The sequence below is a fragment of the Herpailurus yagouaroundi genome, unplaced genomic scaffold (assembly GCF_014898765.1).
Source record: "Herpailurus yagouaroundi ecotype Mexico unplaced genomic scaffold, PumYag 191, whole genome shotgun sequence".
NCBI classification, from domain to species: Eukaryota; Metazoa; Chordata; class Mammalia; order Carnivora; family Felidae; genus Herpailurus; species Herpailurus yagouaroundi.
Window position 1 is genome coordinate 9,904,504 of NW_024412422.1, and position 23,512 is coordinate 9,928,015.

The 23,512-nt window shown below is 50.2% G+C and overlaps 1 protein-coding gene and 1 long non-coding RNA gene across 2 annotated transcripts in view; one reads left to right on the forward strand and one right to left on the reverse strand.

Annotated features, from left to right (window-relative positions):
* The window catches only part of DRC10 (dynein regulatory complex subunit 10), a 24,661-nt gene extending 1,816 nt beyond the window's left edge, over positions 1–22,845 (forward strand). Inside the window, exons 2-5 of the mRNA XM_040443825.1 lie at positions 16,174–16,995; positions 19,184–19,417; positions 21,517–21,588; positions 22,373–22,845. Of these exons, the coding sequence (XP_040299759.1) occupies positions 16,267–16,995; positions 19,184–19,417; positions 21,517–21,588; positions 22,373–22,672 (1,335 nt within the window). The 5' untranslated portion in view covers positions 16,174–16,266 and the 3' untranslated portion in view covers positions 22,673–22,845. The remainder of the gene's footprint in view (positions 1–16,173; positions 16,996–19,183; positions 19,418–21,516; positions 21,589–22,372) is intronic.
* On the reverse strand, positions 14,966–17,807 carry LOC121010315 (uncharacterized). Its single transcript, XR_005781094.1, has 3 exons — positions 17,432–17,807; positions 16,401–16,587; positions 14,966–15,763 (listed from the first exon to the last, which is right to left on the reverse strand). It is a non-coding gene; the product is annotated as an uncharacterized LOC121010315 (long non-coding RNA).
* Positions 22,846–23,512: the final 667 nt, after the last annotated feature.

The window sequence follows — 23,512 nt, forward strand, 5'->3', positions numbered from 1 at the left end:
AAATAATGATACATGCTACAACATGGTTGAACCTCAAAACCGCTATGCCAAGTCAGGTCCATTGGCACCACTGACATTTCGGGATAGACGATTCTTTGTCGTAGAGGGCCATTCTGTGCAGGGCAGGATGTTTTAGCTTTATCCCCAGCCTCTACCCACTATCTATGCCAGTAGCGCCCTCTCCCAGCTGTGACAACCAAATATATATCCAAATTATTGTCAAATGTCTCCTGGAGGCCAGAGTCACCCCTCCTTAAAAACTACTGCGCTGGGGCACCTGGGGGGGGGGGGGCTCAGTCAGCTGAGCATCCGACTCTTTATTTCAGCTCAGGTCATGATCCCAGGGTCGTGGGATTGAATCCCGAGTGGAGCTCTGCGTTGAGCGTGGAGCCTACTTAAGATCCTCTCTCTCTTTCTCTCTTTTTTCCTCTCCTTCTGCTCCCCTCTTCCGCTCACACACTCTCTCTCCCTCAAATTGAAAACAAAATTACTGAGCTAAGCACAAAGTCAGATACGAAAGATTTCATACTGTATGATTCCATTTATATGATTTCATTTGTATGATATATCCAGAAAAGTTAAATGTGGGAATAGAAATTGTTTGCAAATTAGCTCATGGGAAGTTGGGGGGAAGTGATAGAAATTTTGTGGTGATGCGGCATAACTTTGGACATTTACAAACAAGTCATGGAGTGGTACAATTACAATGGGCAAATTTTAGGGGATGTAAATTGTACCTCAATAGAGTGTAAAAAAAAATTACACCCATGATAAGTACCATGCAGAAAAGGTACAGAGGGTTTCCACAGATCACAGTGCCCTCTCTGTTCCAGTCTGGGGAGAGGTAGCCATTGAACTGAGACCTGAAGGTTGAGAAAGAGCTAATCTAGGGGTTGGGAAATGGTTTCTGGGAAAAGGAACATCGTGTGTGAAGATCCTGGTGCTTTGAACACTTTAGAGACCAGTGTGGCTGCAGCACAGAGTGAGGGCAGGAGGGCTTTGAGGGATGGCTGGTCGGGGAGATTGAAGCCAATCAGAACAAATCTCATTAAAAGAGTGAAGGAGCTTCATCCTTCTCGCTCTGCTTGCCCTCTGTCCCTGCCATGGCTTCAGTCACCATCTGTGCAGTAACAGCTCTCACATTTCTGGGTCTTTCTGGGTCTTTCTTAAAATCTACTCCAGGGGCGCCTGGGGTGGCACAGTCAGTTAAGCATCCAACCCTTGGTCTCAGCTCGGGCCACGAGCTCACAGTTTGTAAGTTCAAGCCCCATATCGGGCTCTGCGCTGATGGTGTAGGGCCTGCTTGGGACTCTGTCTCTCCTTCTCTCTGCCCCTACCCTGCTTGTGTGCTCGCTCTCTCTCTCTCTCTCTCTCTCTCACCAAAACAAATTAAATTAAAATCAATTAATTACATTGAATAATTAAAAACCATAACAATAAAAAACAAAATCTACTCCAGATATCAACCACTCCGCCACATTTCACAGATGTCCCACCCAGCTGGCTGCTAGTCTATACATATATCGTGCCTTGGTATGAACTAGAAAGAGGCGCCCCCTCCAGGCACCCACAGCCCCACAGTTGGTAAGTGGATAGCAAGTTCTGCCATCAGTAAACACCCCAACCCGTCAACGCCTGCTTCTCTTCCAGTGTTCACCCTTTGGGTAAACACGGAAACAATCCATCAGGCAACCTGAGCCAGGACTCTAGGCACCATCCCTCACTTCCTTCTCCCCCAGCCCCCACAGCCACTCCTTCACCTCATCCCACTGATTCGCCTGCTCGATGTTCCTAGGGCCGGTCCACTGCTTTGTCTCTGGTTGAGGCCACCCACGTCTCTTCCCTAGACACCGTGACAGCCTTCCGAACCTGATCCTTCTGTCTCGTTGCACCTGCCAACCCTTTCGCCACAATTGTCCAGGCAGTAGATCTCGTCTCGTCGCGCACTCCCCGCTTAAAACTCCTCCCCCAGCCTTTCATGTCTCCTCTTGAGGAATGAGGGAAGGTGCCACGGTTGGATTTTCTAACCAATCAAGTTAGGAGGACTTTCTTATTCCCTGGCCCGCCCCGCCCCCCCCCGTAAGGCTGTCGATGAGAAGTGAAAATAGAAGCATAGCCAGATGACCAGGCTGGGACACGACAAAAAGGTACCGAAAATGGCAGGAAAGGCAAACTTGAGAAGGGGTGAGGTCTCAGGTCACTGTTCATGCCTCGTCTGGACATACACAAGTTGTTGCTAGAAGGCAAGAATCTGCCCCACCATTCCCTCTCCCAGACTGCACCCTCCACCCAGAAAGCCCCAGACAGCCTTAGATTGGAAGCGGTGGGGCGACAGAGACCCAGCATCAGTCTCCCTGCCTACAGGCTGGACAGGCTGTCCAGGGCATTTGCCCTACCCCTGAGCAAGGCATCCCTCCGGAACATTCTAGGCGCACGTGGTCAGATGTAAATGCCATGGTTTTAGCTTGGGTTTTCACTTCATTTACAGTGAAAAATGGAAAAGGCTGAGTCTTCCTTGCTCTGTACTAAATTCCCCCCCCCCCCCACACACACACCTTTTCCCTAGGAGACAAGAACTCAGAGCAGTGAGGCACCACCTGATTTATGCTTCAACATATAATAATTATCACTCCCCTTTGAAGAGGGCTTTTAACCCTCAACAGGGCTTTCTCATCCAGTAGATCAGCCCTCCTCCACCCAGTTGCCTTTTGATGTGGTTTGGACAAGTATTGTATCCCCAGATGCCAGAGAGATAAGGGACGTGCTCAGACTTATTCCAAGAGCTCCAACAGGGAGAATCATGCAGCTGGGTCTCCTGACGCTCAGCTTGTGAACCTGATCTTGATTTCATAACCGATGGCAGCTTTAGATGGCACGGATGTCAGCCTGTCAGACAGAGCTGAGCTAGCCAGGGACAGGCCTTCCTTCGAACCTGGATGGAGCGCTGGACTTGGGGGTGGGGGTGGGGGTGGGGGTGGGGGCAGGAATTTTATAGAAGAGCAAGGCCACTGTGGTCTAGGCCAGTGATTCTCCACCAGGGGCATCCCCCGACCTGCCACCCTCACCATGTGGGGATATTTGGCAATGTCTAGAGACATTTTGTCTCCAACTGGTCAGAATCGGTGATGAGAAAAATGTGCTACTAGCATCGAAAGGGTAGAGGCCAGGGATGCTGCTACAGGGGGCGCCTGGGTCACTCCGTCCGTTAGGCATCGGACTTTGGCTCAGGTCACGATCTCACAGTTCATGGGTTGGAGGCCCACGTCGGGGCTCTGGGCTGACAGCTCAGAGCCTGGAGCCTGCTTGGATTCTCTGTCTCCCTCTCACTGTACCTCCCCCACTCACGCTCTGTCTGTCTGTCTGTCTCTCTCTCTCTCTCAAAAATAAACATAGAAAGAAAGAAAGGAAAAAAGAAAGAGGGAGGAAGGAAGAAGGAAAGAAAGAAAGGAAAAAAAGAAAGAAAAGAAAGAAAAGGAAAGAAAGAAAGAGAAAGAAAGAAAGAAAAAGAAAGAAGAAAGAAAGAAAGAAAGAGAAAGAAAGAAAGAAACCCTGTCCCCGACTGATATTTCCATAAAAGGCAAATGGTATTGCATGCGAACAGGTACATGTGCACATAACCCTACCTTTCCCTTCAGGCCCTGGTTAGTGGAATTGAAAAGAAACGTGATTGCAAATCAAGATGATTTGAAATCAGGGGAAAGTATCTCTTTGACCTTAGCTTTCAAATAATAGCAGGAGGTTATATTCTACAACCAATCAAATGCCTTTAGTTGGGGGGGGGGGGTGGCTTTCGAACACAGATTTTTTTCCCTTTAACCACAAACCAAAGAAATACATTTTCCTTCTCTGCTCAGCACACACGTGTTAATAACACATGAATACTTAACTACATGCCATGCACTCTAATAGTTCCCATTCTATTTCATTTATTTTTAACGCCAGTCCCAACTGGCGAATTGATTTCACTACTCACCGAAGGGTCGTAATCCTTGGTTTAAAAAAGACACTTCTTGAACGTAATCAAGCAGTGAGGAAAAGCCAGTGTTTCGCATTTGACAAGATTAGGATTTAAATATTTTCTTAGGTGGAGGAAGTTTATTTTAGAAGAATCTAAATGCACCACTAGGAAATTCTTCCTTTTGTCTCAAACAGCCACAGTGATACTACCCACAGTTGGATATAACCAGAAATAAACACGTCTAAAGTGACATTTAACCAAAGGAGGAATTAAAAATCATGATGAATTAATTTGTAAGGAGGAGGAGACAGGAAACGGGACTCCAGTCCTCCTTCATCACCAACAGAAAAATGAAAATAATGTAGAAATCAGTCAAATTAAAAACAAATAGGAGGGGTGCCTGGGTGGTTCAGTCCGTTAAGCAGCCAACTCTTGGTTTCATCATGGGTCCTGATCTCACGTTCCAAGAGTTCAAGCCCCACATCGGGCTCTGTGCTGGCAATGTGGCACCTGCTTGGGATTCTGTCTCTCCTTCTTTCTCTGCCCCTCTCCTGCTTGTGCCCCCCCCTAAAATAAATAAATAAATAAATAAACAAACAAACATTAAAACAATTTTTTAAAACAGTAAAAAAGAGTCAAAAGTCGTTCCATTTTGGCACTTTATAAACCCTTCTGCATACTGAGGAAAAATACATCTTCTATTTTAAGAAGTATTCAAATATTAATACTAAACCATAGGGGCGCCTGGGGGGCTCAGTTGGTTAAGCATGTGACTTCGGTTCAGGTCATGATCTCACAGTTTGTGAGTTCAAGCCACATGTCAGACTTTATGCTGACAGCTCAGAGCCTGGAGCCTGCTTCCGATTCTGTGTCTCCCTCTCTCTCTGCCCTTCCCCTGCTCGCCTTCTCTCCCTTTCTCAAAAAAATAAATAAACATTAAAAAATACTAAATTATATTATTTTTGAAATCATAATAAAAGTAATAAGAGCTAGACATTTTTTTTTAATTTTTTTTTTCAACGTTTATTTATTTTTGGGACAGAGAGAGACAGAGCATGAACGGGGGAGGGGCAGAGAGAGAGGGAGACACAGAATCGGAAACAGGCTCCAGGCTCTGAGCCATCAGCCCAGAGCCCGACGCGGGGCTCGAACTCACGGACCGCGAGATCGTGACCTGGCTGAAGTCGGACGCCCAACCGACTGCGCCACCCAGGCGCCCCTAGACATTATTTTTTTAATGTTTATTTATTTTTGAGAAACACAGAGAGAGAGCGCGCACAAGCAGGGATGGGGCAGAGAGAGAGAGAGAGAGAGAGAGGGAGGGAGACACAGAATCCAAAGCAGGCTCCAGTCTCCAAACTGTCAGTCCAGAGCCTGACACAGGGCTTGAACCCATGAACCATGAGATCATGACCTGAGCCGAAGTCGGACACTTAACCGATTGAGACCCCCGGGCGCCCAAGCTAAACATTATTGAGCCAGGATTTCATGTCGTACTCATGACAGTTCTATTGAGTATGGGTTCCCTTACTGTCCCCATTTTACAGATGAGGAAGCCAAAGCTTTGAGGGTTTGATCGACTTGCCTAAAGCCACACAGCAAGGATCTAGAACCCACAACCCTAATCACTGTGTGTGGTAGGCTCATGTTTTTCTTTTCTCTTTCACCAATGAGGAGATAAGAAGGTCAAGAAGGTCAAGTGAACTTGCCCAGGGCTGTAGCTATGGCCAGTTTCCAGTAGAGAGCATTCATTAGAACCAACAGTTTAGAAATCTGTCCCCAGGAGCGCATTGCCTCCCAGCCTCCGTCACCACTCAGTGCCCTCTGTCTCCAAAGCACAGGGTAACGTTGGAGCCCACAGCCATGAAGTCATCACGGCAGATGAGATTCTGTCTGTTATCTGTTAATACCTCCAGCGTTCACTGCTAACAGCTCCAGCCTGGGAATCTTTTGCAAACCAAATATAACCCACAAAACACAGGTTCTCCGAAAGGACATGAGAGGATTGGGTAATATTTCAAAAGTGGTGACAGAAAAAAAAAAAAAAAAAAAAAAAACTACGAAAAAGAAAAAAACAAATTGGATTTAAATCTTTTTATTTTAAAATTCCAAGCCCCGAGTACAGGGATGGGAAACAAATAGGCCAAATGCTGGCCCACAGTTTTCATTATTAAAATATGACGCTATCTTCTGGTTCTAATTCAGGACATAAAGTATTTCGTGAAGTAACATTATCATATGATGCCAACATCTCCTTGTGAGGAAATGGGCTGGATTTGCCGTCTCTTCACTTATTCCACAGTGATTTGTTGAGTGTCTACTACGTGATCTTGGCTTGGGACAGCAGTCTCCGTCATGGATTCTCTACCCCTTTCCAGCCGCTCACTCTCTCCGCTCTAGACTTAGAAGGCTCGGATAAAGCATACAGAGTTCTGAAGAAAGCTATTTGCATGGTTGCCAGACCAGTGGGATCTCCTGAGACTAAAAGGGAAATTCCTGCTGTTTCAAAGGCAAAACCTCTGCCTATTTACCCAGCAAGTAGGTGGTGAAATCCGAACTAAGTGGCCAGGAATCCCTTAACCATCAAAGATTTCTTTGAATCCCAAGAAGGAGCTCAGGTTAAGAATGAAGCAGGGATGGGGCGCCTGGGTGGCGCAGTCGGTTAAGCATCCGACTTCAGCTCAGGTCACGATCTCGTGGTCCGCGAGTTCGAGCCCCGCGTCGGGCTCTGGGCTGATGGCTCAGGGCCTGGAGCCTGTTTCCGATTCTGTGTCTCCCTCTTTCTCTGCCCCTCCCCTGTTCATGCTCTGTCTCTCTCTGTCCCAAAAATAAATAAACGTTGAAAAAAAAATTAAAAAAAAAAAAAAAAGAATGAAGCAGGGAGTGTTAGGTCCTAAGGGCCTGGGGTGGGTGGCAATTGTAAAGGTCAGAAACGGGACAGAGCTGTCAAAAGTACATGAAATCAGGGGCGCCTGGATGGCTCAGTTGGTTAAGCTTCTAACGTTAGCTCAGGTCATGAACTCGTGGTCCGTGAGTTCGACACCCACATCAGGCTCTCCTAACAGCTCAGAGCCTGGAACCCGCTTCAGATTCTGTGTCTCCCTCTCTCTCTGCCCCTCCGCGGCTCACTCTCACTCTCCCTCAAAAATAAACATTAAAAAAAAATATTTTTTTTAAGTACTTGAAATCAACTACACAAATTGTGAAATCCACAACATGGTTTTATTCGACCTGAAATCGGGTGGGAACTGCAAATTCCCCACTAGGGTAGGAAGTAAAAACACATAGCATCTCTTGTGAAAACTTCTCTTTGTCATCTCCACCTCCAACCATATTTCCCACCCCAAACCGTTCCTCCTTAGCCCTCTCCCATCTAAACCACAAGCAACCTTTTTTGTCTAGTCATGGGAAGTAACAAGACTGGTGCCAGGAAAGAAAAAAAAAAAAAAAATCTCAGTCAAAGCTACGAATCACTGAAGAATAGTTGTCTAGGAATACATGTACTAGGAATTTATAATTTTTTTTTCAACATTTATTTATTTTGGGGACAGAGAGAGACAGAGCATGAACGGGGGAGGGGCAGAGAGAGAGGGAGACACAGAATCGGAACTAGGCTCCAGGCTCCGAGCCATCAGCCCAGAGCCTGACGCGGGGCTCGAACTCCCGGACCGCGAGATCGTGACCTGGCTGAAGTCGGATGCTTAACCGACTGCGCCACCCAGGCGCCCCTGTACTAGGAATTTTAAACAGTAGGCTGGTATTATAAGAGAGGGTCCGTTCAGTTCGTTTCGTTGGTTCAACGATATTTTTTGGAAGAGATGTATACACGTGGCACTAACACCACTTACATCGATTCTCATGGCGAGACGCCTATGCTGAAAATCCTTTCCAGGTCTACTTTAATTCTAATTACATCAATGAGACAATCTGAATTTGGTGTTAATAAGTCTTTTGTATGTTAGCCTTACATCCGGCAACTTGGCTATAATTGTGCGATTCCAGGAGCGTGTATAGAGATTCTTTGGGATTTTCTACATAAGTAATCATGTTATTTGCAAACAAAGATGGCTTTATTTCTTCCTTCCCAATCTGTATACACGTAATTCCTTTTCTTGTCTTATAGCATTAGCCGGGACTTCCAATATGGTGTTAAACAGGGAGCGTAAGGGGGGATATTCTTGCCTTGTTCCTAATCTTAGGGAAAAAAACTTCTAGTTCCTCACAATCGAGTATGACGCTAGCTGTAGGGCTTTTGTAGATGTTCTACATCCAGTTGTGGTAATTCCATGATATTCCTCATTTGCTGAGAAGTTTAGTGTCATCGTTTGTTGAATTGTGTGGGGTTTTGTCAAATGCTTTTTTGCATCTATTGACATGGTTTTCCTTTCTGTTGATGTGATGGATTACGTGAATTGATTTTTGAATGTTGAATGGACCTTGCAGGCACAGGAGAAAACCCACTTGGTTGTGGGATATAATTCTTTTTATACTTTGTTGGATTCAATTTGTGAATATTTTGTCAAGGATTGTTGCGTCTATGTTTGTGAGAGATATTGGTCTGTAGCTTCTTTTATTATAGGGTATTTGTCTGTTTTGGCATTAGAATAATGCTAGCCTCATAGAACCTGTTAGGAAATATTCTTTCTGCTTCTGTTTTCTGGAAGAAATGTTGAAGAACTGGTATAATTTCTTCCTCAAATAGTTGGTAGAATTCACCGGTGAAATCATCTAGGAGTTTTCTGTTTGGGAAAGTTATTAATTATTGATCAATTTCTTTAATATATAAAGGCCCATTGAGATTATCTATTTCTCCTCGTGAGAGTTTTTGTGATTGTATCTTCAAGGAATTGGTCCATTTCATCTAGGTTATCAAATTTACGGCCATAGAGGAGTTCATTACATTCCTTTATTATCATTTTAACATCCATGGGATCAGTAGTGATGGCCTCTCTTTCCTTCCTGACATATGTAATTTATCTCTTCTCTCTTTTTTCGTATGTCTGTAACATCTCCCTGCCAGTTGCTAATCTCGCTTTTTAACAACAGAGATCTGGGCTCATGCTCATCGTCCCTGAGCAATAGCATCCAGCTAGAGTGAATTGATATCAGGATGTAGACATTCTTGTCTTCTCTGTGAGGACAGTGATACAGATTTTCTAGTTAGAAAGCTTCCTTTTTCATGAAAGTACTTAAGAATGAAAGTATACTTACACTTCAGGGAAAAAAAAAAAGTTGAGTTGGTAATAGTACGCTCCGGTCTATAGACTTGGCAGAAATCACAAAGGTGGAATGTTAGTGAGAGAGATTTGGACAACCCTGAATCAGAACTAACCCTCACGAAGGCTGCTTTCCTGACCCAGACCCCACATTCTGCTTCCACACGACGGCCTCATGCTGCTCGACAGTCCTGTGTCGTGATCAGTTACGACGGGTGTCTTGGTAATTAGTTTATAATAAGCTCCAAAGTAGGTGAATGATTGACTCGAAAACATAAAAGTCAATGAGAGATGATTCAAAGCTCACCCTAAAATAATTCAGCCACTCACTCATTTGCATCCTGATGCGCTCTCTCGAGCGGGGAGAGCGCGATGGGGTGACAGCTCTGTTGTCGCAAACTGTGTCTGATCCCAGGTGTGCCCACGGGAATGCGACACCAGCAAGAACACTGCTGGTGGGACGTGTACGTATACCTATAACGACAAATATGAGCATTCATATTGTAGCTGCTAAGTAGATTGAATGCTGTGGGAACCGGATCTGGGACCCGTCTGTCCACTGGGTCTCTGCTTGACGGGATCCACTGAAACTGGGCCGGCAAAGTATCACTGTGCTTGGGCCACTAGAAAAGTCGATCTGAAAATGGTCAGACCGGACAGTTGGAGTTACGGCGGGGGGCAGGCTCTCCAGAAAGGTTGCCTGGGCTGAGACCCCAGCGTGGCCGCTTAGTAGCTATAAACTCATGGAAACATCTCGCCTCCCTCTCTGCCTCCCTTTCCCTGTCTGTGAATAGAGCTAATGAAAGCACCTACCTCGTAAGGTTGTTGACGGAATGAAGGAGTTAATACACCCAAGGCATTTAGAACAGTGTTGGGTATGGAATCAGTTGTCAAGAGTTAGCTAATATCAAAATGTCGTTCTTTGCAATGAGATTCCCCCCCCCCGCCTCCTCCCCCCCCACCACACTCCAGTTTTGTTTAACCCCCTCTGCCTCCATGTACCATTGTGAGATGTGCGGGGTAGTTGCAAGGGTCAGGTTTTCTTCCTCTTTTTCTCCCCAAGGGGAAGAAAATGTAATTTCGCTCAAACCCTTTTTTTCTTTTCTCAAAATGTTCTGAGAGTGAAAAGTAATAAAATATCCAACAAGCCCATTTGAATGAAGCCGAGGTATAATTTGCATGATAAAGATATATTTCCATTTATAAAGTTCATCAGCAGAATTAATGACAAATAAAGGGAAGACCCAATTAAAGTTCCCCATCCATTAACAACCTTGCTTCACTCTCAGGGCAGGAATTTTAAAAGGAGAGGCTTAAGTTGGAAATGATTCAAATATTAAGGTTGGTGGCATTAAAAAGGACATGAAATGATCATATTAGGATTCAAGGGAAAGAGATTCTCCAGTGATTTTTGTCATCAGAGCGAGATGCATTTCCCCCCGATCGTTCTCCGTGTTCACCCAAATGAGCTGTCAAACACTGATGGGCGTCATCATAATCAAAGAAAACAAGTTTGCCCTTTAAAGCAAAAGAGGTAATTTGGCTGAAAGCAAATTGGAAACATTTCATAGAACGTTGCATTTCCAGCTGCAATCTCTGAAGAGTTCAGGCGTTTTTTGATTTATGCCTGAGAGCTTTGGGGGACAATGGGACAGCTTCGTGAAGCACTTTGTTCACGTTCATCCCGTGGCCACGGAGCAAAGATCTTCAGAGGGGCCGAGGAAGCTCCCTGGCTGTCCCTAAAACATGATCTTTGCGGGGGGGCGGGGAGCCTTAAGGGGATTCACGAGATTGACGGGGGGAGCAGAAAGTGGGGGTGGGGGGACAAAGATGCAAGGTAGGGCCCTCCTCGCCTCCACTCGGTCAGCTCCCAGAGCCTTCTGACTTTGGGACCCATTTTGCCTGGCCGAGGAAGCCTGGCCGTCCTTAGCATCTCATCTGGCTGCCTTTCTTCCTTGCTCATGGTCACTCGAGATGTTCCTCTGATTCCTGCTCTTCTGTTCGTGTACTCCGGTTTGGGGAACTGAATATCTCTTGGGGCTTCAAGCGTCCGCGACTCCTCCCTCTGTATTTATGTCTCTGTCCCCAAGGCCTCCCAGGACCCCCTGGATGTGTGTTGTGAGATGCCTAGAGCACGCTCAGCTAGGCTTCTTTGATTGTAAGCAACAGACACCGACCGTGGCTAAGCACACTCTCTCTTGCTCTCAAAAATAAATAGACTTTAAAAAACCACACACACAAAAAATAAAACCGAGGGGCGCCCGGGTGGCTCAGTCCATTGGGTGACCGACTTCAGCTCAGGTCGTGATCTCACCGTCTGTGAGTTCGGGCCCCACATCGGGCTCTGTGCTGACAACTCGGAGCCTGGAGCCTGTTTTGGATTCTGTGTCTCCCTCTCGCTCTGCCCCTCCCCCGCCCACTCTCTGTCTCTGAAAAATGAATAAATCTTAAAAATATATTTAAAAAAAAAACCGAGCTCATTGTCCTCCCTTCCATACCTCCTTCCCCCCAATTTGTCTAGTCCCTCAAAAGGGCCCAATCTTTCTCTCCCAGTCCCCCAAACGCAAAACGGTCTCACTCATCAAGTCCTGATGACTCCTTTTTTTTTTTAACGTTTATTTATTTTTTTATTTAAAAAAAAATTTTTTTTAACGTTTATTTATTTTTGAGACAGAGACAGACCATGAACGGGGGAGGGTCAGAGAGAGGGAGACACAGAATCTGAAACAGGCTCCAGGCTCTGAGCTGTCAGCACAGAGCCCGACGGGGGGCTCGAACTCACAGACCGCGAGATCATGACCTGAGCCAAAGTCGGCCGCTTAACTGACTGAGCCACCCAGGCGCCCCGACGTTTATTTATTTTTGAGACAGAGAGAGACAGAGCATGAACAGGGGAGGGTCAGAAGAGAGAGGGAGACACGGAATCTAAAACACGCTCCATGCTCTGAGCTGTCAGCACAGAGCCCCACGCGGGGCTTGAACTCACGGACCGCAAGATCATGACCTGAGCCGAAGTCAGACGCTTAACCGACTGAGCCACCTAGGCGCCCCTTGATGACTCCGTCTTCAAAACATTTCTCGCATCCACAGCATATGACAAGGAGAAGGGCACAGGGAACCTGGAGGTGGCAGGCCCAGCCCTCGCCCCAAGACGATGTTGAGGTGTTTTCTTCAGTGCCGGGTATGTAGCCGTGATCAAAATAGATAAAGCCCCTGCCTTCATTGGAGCTCACCTTTTAGGGGAGGGGGAAAGACAGACAATAAACAAACAGGCCCACATATGGATGTCAGACGGTGAGAACCTAGCCGGGAGAAAAGCAAACGGGATAAGGGGAAAGGGAGGGCAGGGAGGGCAGGGAGGAGGAGAGGGTTTACGTTTTATGAAGGAAATCCGGAGAGCACTCACTACTACACAAAGATTTGAGCAGAGGAGGAAGTGCGGGAACGAGCTTTGCAGATATTTAGATGAATGCTCCAGCCCTGGGGCTTGGCGGGGGGGCAGAGGTCGTGGTGCACAGACAGCAAGTGCAAAGGCCCTGTCAGAGGCTGGAGCACATTTGACATGTTCAGGGAACAGCAAAAGGGTCGGTCTGACTGCAGAAGAGCAAGTGGTCGCAGCAGCCAGATTACGTAGGGCCTTTTAGGTCGTTGTAAGGACTTTGGCTTTTATCCCGAGTGAGATGGGGAACTGTTGGTAGCGGGGGGTTCTGGTAAATGTCCAACAACCAGTTTGGTGGGAGGGGGCACTGATCTGTAGTATTCGCCAATTTCCGTGTGTAAATACTCCCACCATGGCTGATTTCAAACTACTGATGGCTTGGGGCACCTGGGTGGCTCAGTTGGTTGAGCACCTGACCCTTGGTTTCGGCTCAGGTCACCGATCTCACGGTTCCTGAGTTCGAGCCCCACATCGGGCACTGCACGGAGAGTGCGGAGTCGGCTTAAGGTTCCCTCTCTCTACCTCTCTCTCTCTTTCTCTCAAAATAAATGAAACAAACTTAAAAAAAAAAGTCAAGTCACCAATGGCTTAACAGGAACCTCACAAATACCCTGAAATTTTAATAACCGGTCCTCGTGAGCTGGATTTTGAACAGAGGAGTAAAAGAATCTGACGTTTTAAAAGGTTCCTTCTGACTGCTGTGATGAGACCGTGGAGGACGTAGGCGGAAGCAGGGTTACCAGTGAAGAGGTTCTCACAGTCATCTGGGTAAGAGATGATGGACCCTTGGAAGGTCCAGTGGCTGAATGACATCAGGAATAGCATTCCTGCAGTTTCCTTCTCATTCACAAAGTGGCTGCCACTGCTCCAGCATTAAAGCCCAAGTTCAAGGAACGGAGGTGAAGCCAACAATGTCTTTCTTTTGTATGGGGAAGGTAAAAGGTTTCCTAGAAGCCCCTAGAAAACTTATCTATTTTATTGGCTCTAACAGTGTCTATAGCCACTCAGAACTGTAAAGGAGGTTGAGAAGTTGAGCATTGAATATTTCCAGTCACTATATTATAGGCAAGCAAGAAGGAAGGAGGTTGGGATGGGGATGGTGGCTGCCACAAAGAGGCTGGCCTTATAAGAATCAACTACAAGAATTTGACCCAGCCTGGAAGCCCAGGCAAGTCTTCCCTGAAGAAGTGACACGTGAACTGAGATCTGAGTGCAAATAATTAACTTAGTAATAAGGAGGGAGAAGAATGTTTTAAGAAGACGAAAAGAGCATGTGCAAGGGCCCTGAGGTGGAAGGTTTATAATACCCCAAGCTCTCTACTTGCCACAACCCTTTCCCTATAAATCATCCATTACGACCAATCTTTCTCGAAAATCTGAGTTGATCCTGTTACCTGTTTCCCAAAATCAAAATGGATCCCAATCTCCTACAAGATAAACTCCAGAGTCCCCACTCTATGTTGAAAGCTGGGCATGATCTCAACCTATTCTGTGATTACAGCTTTATGCCCTTCCTCCTAGAGTTGTTGAACTTTCACGCGTGCGTGTTTCATATTCCAAACTAGGTTATAAACTGGCAGGACAGGAACCATTCCTTGAATCTCTTTTATATCCCCAGGAGCTCAATAAATACCCAGATAGATGACCCTTACTGCAGGGAGCAGGAGCAGACGTAAGCAGACCAGTTAAGAAGCTCTTTAATCATCCGAGTGAGAGATGATAAGGCCCTCACTCGGTGGCACAGAGGCTGCCCAGAAGGAAAGGAAAGGAGGGGGCGCTGTCAGAGAAAGAACGAAGAGACTGGGATGTGGGGGGGGGGGGAGGAGAGTGTGGGGTGGCACTCAGGTTTCCAGCTCGAGCAAGTAGGATGGCAGAATTGCCAATCGCCAGGACAAAGGATAAGGAAGGAGCAGGGTAAGGGCTGGGGACGCGGTGAGGTCCCTCTTAGACATGGTATGTTGGGGAGGCCCAGCCAATCCTGGGCAGGAGGCAGGAGGCAGGAGGCAGGAGGCAAGTCCGATGGTACATATGGATCTCCGGCCAAGCCCAGACACTCAGACCAGGAAATCACCACAGTCCTGGACCTGGGATCAGGGTTCCCTGGGTTAATAATGCTAGTTATTATTTATTGAGCACTTACCACGTACAGGCCCTGTGCCAGCAACTTCTCACCGGACCTTAAGATCTCTGTTTTATGGTGAGGAAGCCCTGGCTTAGGAGGATTGGACAAGTAGCCCAGGGTCCCCCCAGCAAGGGTCTAAACCCAAGTGGGGCTACTGCGAAGCTAGTACTCAGCCATTGTGCCAGGTAGACAACATCCACGATCGATTTCTGATCGCTGCCACAAATTTCTCAGAGTTTTTTCAACTTTTTATTTCGTAATGACCGTAGATTTACGGAAAAGTTGCAAAGATAGTTCAGGATTCCCAAATGCCCTTTTACTCAGCTCTCCCAACGTTAATATCTTCAATAACCGTGATGGGTCTGTCCGTCAAAACCAAGAAACTAACATTGGTACGATGCTGTTAACGACACCATCGGCTTGGTTTGATTTTACATTTTCCTACTAATGTCCGTTTCCCCTTCCAGGATCCAGTCCGAGATACAACATCGCACGTAGCGAAGCAGGTTCGAAAGACTGTGTTTCAAAGTCACTGTTCGCGCCCCCCCCGACTTTTAAAATCCATACTTAAAAACCAGCGCAGATGTGCTGTGCTGGTCCCAGTCCCATTTGCTCGCAGCCGCATTCTTCCCTCTGTCCCTGTGCTGCTCTGTCTCGGGCTGCTGACACCTGCAGGCTGCTGTGCCCACTCGTCTTGTCCTCTGGCTTCCCCCGGGGTTTGGCCAATGGGAGGCGCTGGTGTCGGATTGGAGGGTGGGAGGAAGAAGAAACCACCTTATTTCCTCTTCTCTCTGCTTTGGGCTGCGTTTCCAGCGGTGACCACAGCTCCTGGGGGGGCTATAGCCCCGCCTGGACAGGAAATGGGTGCGGTTCCAGCTTCCCCTGGGTGACCCTCGTCCTCCAAGCTCACCACCAGCTCCTTCTGTGGTGGCCTCCTGCCGTTGACGGTGGCTGGGTGGCTTCCCCTTCCCTGGTTAGCCTCTCAACTATTTCCATCACCCGTGTAACTCGCTTTCTATATTTAGATGCTTAAAAAAAAAAAAAATTCAATAGCATTGACTTTTATTCATTCATGTTAAGTCACCCGAAACGATGTCTGTTGCGATTAAATGCTCATTAATGTAAATGGCTGAACAAACCCATTTCCGGGGACGCTTAATATCGTACCTAGTTAAGTCGCTTCAACAGAATGGTGTCTGCGCTCCCGGCTGTGCCCTGCCTGACATCTGTGCCTGAGACCCACCTCTACGCTTGGTCTTCCTTCCCTCGTGTCCGATGCCGTCACAACGCTAGAAACTGCTTTCAGTGAGAGGTTCTGCGTAAAAGCTGCGGGGCACCCGGGACGAGCTCTCGGCGTTGACGGTCGGTGGCCGCTGCGGCCACAGCAGCCACCTTCGTGCAGCCCCGCGCCACTAACCGCTTACTCCTTCCTTCGCAGGGTCGCCAGAGCCACTAACGGCAGGAGACCTACGTAGTCTGCCAAGGTCTGCGCCTCCCAGGGCGCACAGGGGCAAGGGAGACCGCTTGGAAAATGGCTCTCGATGTCCTCACCGTGGCCCCTCTCTACCAGGGCCCTGACATCAACAGAATGAGGCTGACGGCAGAGCTGTCCAAAAAGCCGGCCTCCCCGCTAAAACCCTTGGTCCCCTCGAAGTCCAAACTCACCACCATCGAGACCAAGAGGGTCATGTCCATACTGGACGAGACCATCCACAAGGTGGAGCTGGTGACCCTGCTCTCACACTTGGCTTCCAAGGACGAGGCTCTGGAGGGGATTCTGGGAGGGGACGTCAGGAGGGCGGTGAGAGAGCACGAGGACCTGTGTCGCAGCCTCCTGGACAGTGTCGCTTACCTGCAGGATAAGGAGAGGCGGCTGCAGGAGGAGGAAGAGTCTGAGGACGAGGGATGGCTCAGAGACCGCCTCCTCTCCGTGCAGCTGCAGAAATCCAACCTACTGCCGCTCATGGAGCACATCAGAGAGTCCACCAAAGACGTCCTGAGACTCTTGCTCGATAACCCGCAGGCGGCAAAGCTCTCGGAGATGCACGCGCTGGGCAGAAGCGCAGAAGCCCAGCGTTTTATTGACTGCCTAATGGAACTGCGGGGCTTTCTGTTCGAGAAGCTACTCACCAGCCCCATGGAAGCCAGAGAGAAGACTCAGTTCATACAGGATGTCAGTAGACAGAACAGGAGGAACCAGGACATCATTGATGCGCTGGAGAATGAGTTGGCGGCGAGCATGAAGAACAGGGACGCAGAGGTATCGGTCAGACCGTGGAAGGGGCCGCACGGAGAAGCGAACCCTTTCGGCGGTCGGGTTTTTGCCTTGGTGACTTAAACGCCTGCTGTCATTCACTCACCCCACGCGTACTGCTAGGAGCACTTACTAGGTGCCGGGTCTCATAAATGAGTCCACATTGTCCCTGCCTCATGCAGTTTGGGGGAAGGTAGGTCTTAAAGACCTGATTTCGTTACGGTTTTGAGAAATACGACGGAGGGTAAGCGCAGGGTGCCATAGGACAGTGTTACAAGAGACCCAAAGGGTCAGAGACATCAGAGCCAACACCTGAAGAACGAAAGGGAGTGAACCAGGCAAGAGAGGGAGGAGGAACAGGCCAGGCCAGCAACAGGCGAGCTCTTTCTACAAAGGGCTGGGGAGTAAGTACTTTAGGCTTTGCCAGAAGACCACACAATACCTTTGAGGCCTCATCAGCGAATGTGATCTCTGTTCGGAGGGCGAGGGGCAGATGGCACAGGTGGAAGCTCTAGAAGGATTTTGAAGAAGGGGGAACGATAACATGATTCCAACCTAATAACCATCCGGGATGCACACCTATGTATTATGCTGTGCACACGTTTGCTCAGAAGAGCCTTACAGAGTCCCCGTGAGGTGGTATCTAAGTATAGGTTTGGCTCCCAAGACAGACCCAAGATGACAGCGGCTTAGTCAAGGTGGAAATGTGTTTCTCTCTAGTGGGAAAGCTGGAGCAGTCACAGAAGCTCTGCCTTGTAAATTCGTCAGGGCTCCAGGCTCCTTCCATCGGGCCTTTCTGCTGCCCCTCTCCCAACCCGTCCCTCCCCCCCCCCCCCCCCCCCCCGCCGCCCACACAGGGCTTCTAACCGTGGACCCAGAAGACCCCCATCATGTCACCGCTGGTCCAGCCAACAGGAGGCAGAAAGGGGAGGAGGGCCTTGACCCTGGCCCTTTGGGGATGCAACCTGGAAGTAGCCCACGGTCACGGATCTTAGCCACACCCTGTGGCTGGCTTTGCTGGGAAGGGTCGTCCGTGCCTGGGGCCATGTTTCCCAGGAGTATTCTGCTCCACAGCCTTGGCACTGCCATTTCCAGCCCCCTGTGATACACAGAGCGCGAGGCCCTGCGAAACTGTTTGCCGCCCGGCCTCCCCCACGCCCTAGCTCAGGCTGAACCTCCTTAGGTTCTCACTGAATTTGTCCTTGAAAGCAGAGTTTGTTGAGGAATGTTTATGCGATTATTTATCTGGTGATTTGATTCGGGTCTGGCACCCCATAAGAGGACGGGGGCCTTGTCTCTTTCGGCCCGGGGCGCTCAGTCAGGGGAGACCACGCACAGGTTGGAAGAGCGCTGGCGAGGGACAGGGAGAGGGGCCCCAAACAGCTTAGTGGGTCCCATTCGGGTGGTGGAGACAGCTTGGGCTTCCAAGTTGGACAGATCTGGGCTCAAACTCCATTTCTCCGGGTTGACAAGTGTTATCGTGTCACTTGGATCTCAGTGTGAAATGAGAGGGTGACACCCTTGGGCTGCCGCGGGGTCAAGAGCTCGGACCCCCAGGGGTCCCCCCTGCCAGTTGACCCCAGCCCCCCAGGCTGCTGGCAGGAGCCAGTCACAGCACTGCTGTGCTCACAGGGAGACTCCGGGGCTTGTGACCAGCCTTTGGAGCTTATTTACAAAATGGCCCCATCCTCCACCCCCATTCCTGTTCTAGAACCTTCTGAGGGTGGTTTTGTCCCTCAAGCATTAGCGGGGGGCAATCCCCACAGTACGTGTGTCTCGTGCTCTCATGAAACACTCCTAGTGTCTCTGCCAACGGGATACTCCTGTTCTGTGCCACTGTCCAGACCTGCCCAGAGGCCTCGCCCCAGCTTGCCTGTGCCCATCACTCAAGCCAGGAGACAGAGGGGGTGGCCAAGCACATGGGGTCTGGATCAGACAGACCTGGCTTCAAGTACCCCCACCCCTCCCCGGCTCAGCTGTACAGCCCCAGACAGAGGAGTCGATGCCCTTGAGCCTCAATTTCCTTGGCTGTGATCAGGCGGTCTCCGTCCCCCTTGGGCACTGGGGGCAGGGTTCCGCCAGGTAACAGCGCAGGTGGCCGGCTCCCCCCGCAAGGGAGCGTGTGGTACCAGTTCTCCTGAGACTCTCGGGCATCACGTAGGTAATGATGGAGCCTCTCGTCTTCCTGGCCCAGGTGGAGAAAGAGAACTTCGTGATCCAAGAACTGAAAAACCACCTGCACCAGGTGCTCAGGCTCTCCGAGAACAACCTCCTTCGCACCAAGCAGGAGGCCGAGAAGCAGCAGAAGGCAGACTTCCGGGCCTCGCAGGCCAGGGTGGCCAAGATCCAGCAGGAGATACTGCTGCTGAGGTCACAACACCACAACCTGGTCGTGGAAAACCGGGAGGCAGAGCAGGTGCTGAGGAAGGTACAGGGGACAGCAGGGAGGGGAGGAGGCCCCGGGGGCAGGGGAGGGGTGGTCTAGCAGGAGGGCGGGGCAGGGTAGGGCTCCCCCAGCCAGCCAGGGAACAGCTCCCCTGAGGAGGAGGGCTAGGGAACAGGGGAAGTGCAAGAATGAGCCAGTGTCTACACCCCACCCCCGGTGCTACACATGGGCCTGGGGGCTGGGGCGGAGACACTGGTCCTATCCTCCTGCACGCTGGCTGTGTGACCTTGGGCAAGTGCCTTAACTACTCTGAGCCCCAGAGGGATGATAACACCCACCTTGTCGTGCAAAGGACCTGAAGGAGCTCCTAAACCTCAGGCGGAATTTCGTAATTCCCTCCAGCCCTGTTGCCATCTTTAAAACGAAAGTGAGCAGATCGGTCTAAGGGGTCACTGGGGGAATCGAATGAGACGGTAGGTGGAAAGTGAGTGCATTAAGTGCTCAGGACACATCACTTCTCTTGCCTTCTCCAGCATCTCCTCTGGGACCTGGGCCTGCACACACCCAGCTTGCTTCTGGATCTCTTTCCTCATAAAGGAATTCTCTAATACTTGTTCCCAATTTTCATCTTAGTGTCATGACTCTTGAGCATCTGATGGAAGCCATGGGCCTCTCCTCCGTAAGAAGGCACAGATACACCTGCACGTCCGGGAGGCGGTTCTGGGGGGCACAGGCCCTCTGCAGCCAGCCAGTCCATGGTGCCCAAGTCAAAGAGCTCTTGTCCTGTAGGATTAGGGAGTTGGTTTATTTGTTCTTCACTGAAATTCACATAACATAAACAACCACCAAAAGAAATTTTTAATGTTTATTTTTGAGAGAGACAGAGAGACAGAGTGTGAGCCTGGGAGGGGCAGAGAGAGAGAGGGAGACAGAATCCGAAGCAGGCTCCAGGCTCTGAGCTGTCAGCACAGAGCCCGACGCGGGGATCGAACCCATGAACTGTGAGATCGTGACCTGACCTGAAGTCGGACGCCCAACCAACTGAGCCACCCAGGCGCCCCTAAACTTAACCATTTTATTTTTTTTTCAACGTTTTTTATTTATTTTTGGGACAGAGAGAGACAGAGCATGAACGGGGGAGGGGCAGAGAGAGAGAGGGAGACACAGAATCAGAAACAGGCTCCAGGCTCTGAGCCATCAGCCCAGAGCCTGACGCGGGGCTTGAACTCACAGACTGTGAGATCGTGACCTGGCTGAAGTCGGACGCTTAACCGACTGCGCCACCCAGGCACCCCTAAACTTAACCATTTTAAAGTGAACAGTTCAGTGGCATTTAGTACATTCACAGTGTTGTACAACCACCTCCTCTATCTAGTTCCAGAACGTCTCCATCCCCCCAAATAAAACCCGGACCCGTTAAGCAGTCACTCCCCATTCCCCCTTCCCTCCAGCCCCTGGCAACCACTAATCTGCTTTCTGTGTCTATGGATTTGCCTGTTCTAGACACTTCATTTAAATGGAATCATAGAATATGTGACCTTTTGTGTCTGGCTTCTTTCCCTTAGCTCACATTTTCAAGGTTCATCCACGTAGCATTTGTCAATACTTCGTTCCTTTTTATGGCTGAATAACATTCCGTTGTAGGTAGGGGAGCTGATCTTTAAAAAACAGATTATGTCCCTCTCCTGCATCAAAATCCACCCAATGGCTTTCCGTCTCCTTTACACTAGGATCCAAATTGCTTCCACCGCTGACACTCCCTTCGGTGATGCAGCTTCTGACTCTGACCTCCCTGGGACCCCGCTCCTCCTCAGCCACTCCATTTCTGGCCACACTGGCTCAATTTCTGCTCTTAAACACCGCAAGCCTGTTCCTACCTCAGGGCCTTTGCACTGGCTGCTCCCTCTGCCTAGAGTGTTCTGGAGTCAGACGCCTGTGGCTTCAAATTCAGGCCCTACCTCTCATTCGCTCTGTGATCTTGGGCAAGTGAGTTAGCACGTCTGATCTTCAGTTTCCTCATCTGTGAAATGGAGAAAACTATCTTGTGGGCGAGGCACGTTAAAGCTTGTTGCAGAGTGAGCTCGGCACGGTTTGTTGTTCCTATGAATCCATCAAACAATGACTCGTTGACTTCTTTTTAGAAGAAATACAAAGTGGAGACGGAGATTGAGAACTGGATCCAGAAATACGACATGGAGATGGGCGAGAAGCAGGTATTTGTGCTGTAGTCTCTCGAGTGCGTTTCCCGTGGTCCTCTAGGAAAGGCCCATGGTCTGTGCCAAGCTCTGGGCCTCCCCAGACAGGCTTCCCTGCCCCCCTACCTTAGGCCCAAGGGTTTGTCTGGCCTCGCACAGCGTGGGGAGAGGTGGGAGAGGAAGAAGCCGGAAGCCGGAAGCCACTAAGCGCTTGTCACTGGGCCCAGCGATCTTGGCTCCATCTAGTGTCCACATCCCATACTCTCTGTCCCTTCCGCACGCGGCTCCTGCCAGCAGCCTCATGAGCCAGGGCTCCTCCTGGGCAGACTCAGGCACGGGCTTGCCTCCCTGCTTCCCTCAGTCGCGCCCAGGTTTCTCCTGAGGGCCTGAGATGTCCCCCTGCTGCGACAGCGCAGTGAAGCTGGTCCCTGTTATCATTTGGAGCTTCTACTCCAGTGTCCCTTACCCGCTGTGTGACCTGAAGCAAGGGGCTTGACCTTTCTGAGCCTGACTCTGCATGTGATCGACAGTCATCCCCGTGCCGGGACCACGAAGGGGATACAGTGAGGCACCACGGTCACAAATGCTAGCACCCGGCGCAGGACGCGGCCTGGAGGAAGCGCTTAGCGAACGGAGACCTAGAAAACAGGGTGCCCTCAGGCCCACCTCCCCACAGCTCTGGGACCGTAGGCGGCACTGCCGGGGCAGAAGCCCCTTCGGGAAGGGCGGGGGTGCACGCAGGGGAGGGTGGCAGGCGGCGCCCCGTGCTCGGTGACCCCCACCCCCTGCCCCCCCACCCCAGGACGAGTACGAGGAGCTCGACATCATCCACAAGGAGGAGAAGGTCCAGCTGGAGGAGCTGAGGCAGAAGTACAAGGCACTCGTGGAGGAGTTCGCCCAGATCCAGGCCGAGCGGGAGGTCAATGCCAAGAAGAAAACGGAGGCCGAGCAGGAGATGCTGCGCATGGTGCGGGCCGCCACGCTCATCCAGGCCGTGTGGAAGGGCTACCTGGTCCGTTCCGTGCTCAGGTCCAGGAAAAAGCGAAGCCAGAGCAAAGGGAGGGGCAAGAAGGGCAAGGGCAAGGGCAAGGGCAGGAAGTGAGTCTCCCCCTGGGCGCCCCACTCCCCACCCGTGTCGCCGCGCTCCTCACTTCTCGGAGAGCAGGCCGGGGGGCCACGAGGAGGGGGAGCCCGGCCATTCCCGGCTGGAGGGATTTTTCAAAGTTAAAAACCATCTCAAGTCCCATCCTACGAATAAACGTCGCTTTGCCCGGGGCTGCTGGCCGCGTCTGTGTCATGCTTGTAGATGCCCTTTGCGTGGGGCGGGCACACGCGCTGGGGGCCAGCACACAACCATTCCTTCCTTTAGCCTCGGCGGCAAGCCGGACCCTGGCTCTGGGAGGATCAGGGTTTCAGGCTGCCCTGAGACCCCGCCCTGGGGCTATCCATTTGCCCCCAATTTCTCCCTCATCCAGCGCCGTGAAAGCTCCAGGGCCTCCAGCCTTACGGCTGGCTTTATTTGGTGCCCAGGTAGTCGAATATTCATATCTATTTTTATTCACTACTGGCATTTAAAAAATCAGGGGCTATCATAGAGAAATCTGGCTTTTTCTGGAAAAATCTCATCCGGATAGCCTGGGGCCACCTGTCCTCTGAGCCGAGCAGCGGCACCTTTGAGATGGCAGACACCGCAGGCAGGCTGCCCCGTCCCCGCCACTCCCAGCTGCCCTCCAGACACACGGCCTCGCTGTCGGCTGCCCAGTATCCTCCCACATGGGCGGTCACCGTCTTCAGTGCAGCCGGGAGGAGAGGCCACAGAGAGGCCAGAGCCCAGCCCCCACCCCAATCCGGCAGGATCCTGGGATTCCGGGTGCAACTCCATCTGAGCAAAGGCTTTACCGTTTCTCATCAGTGCTCCAGCCCAGGGTGGCCAATGACAAGC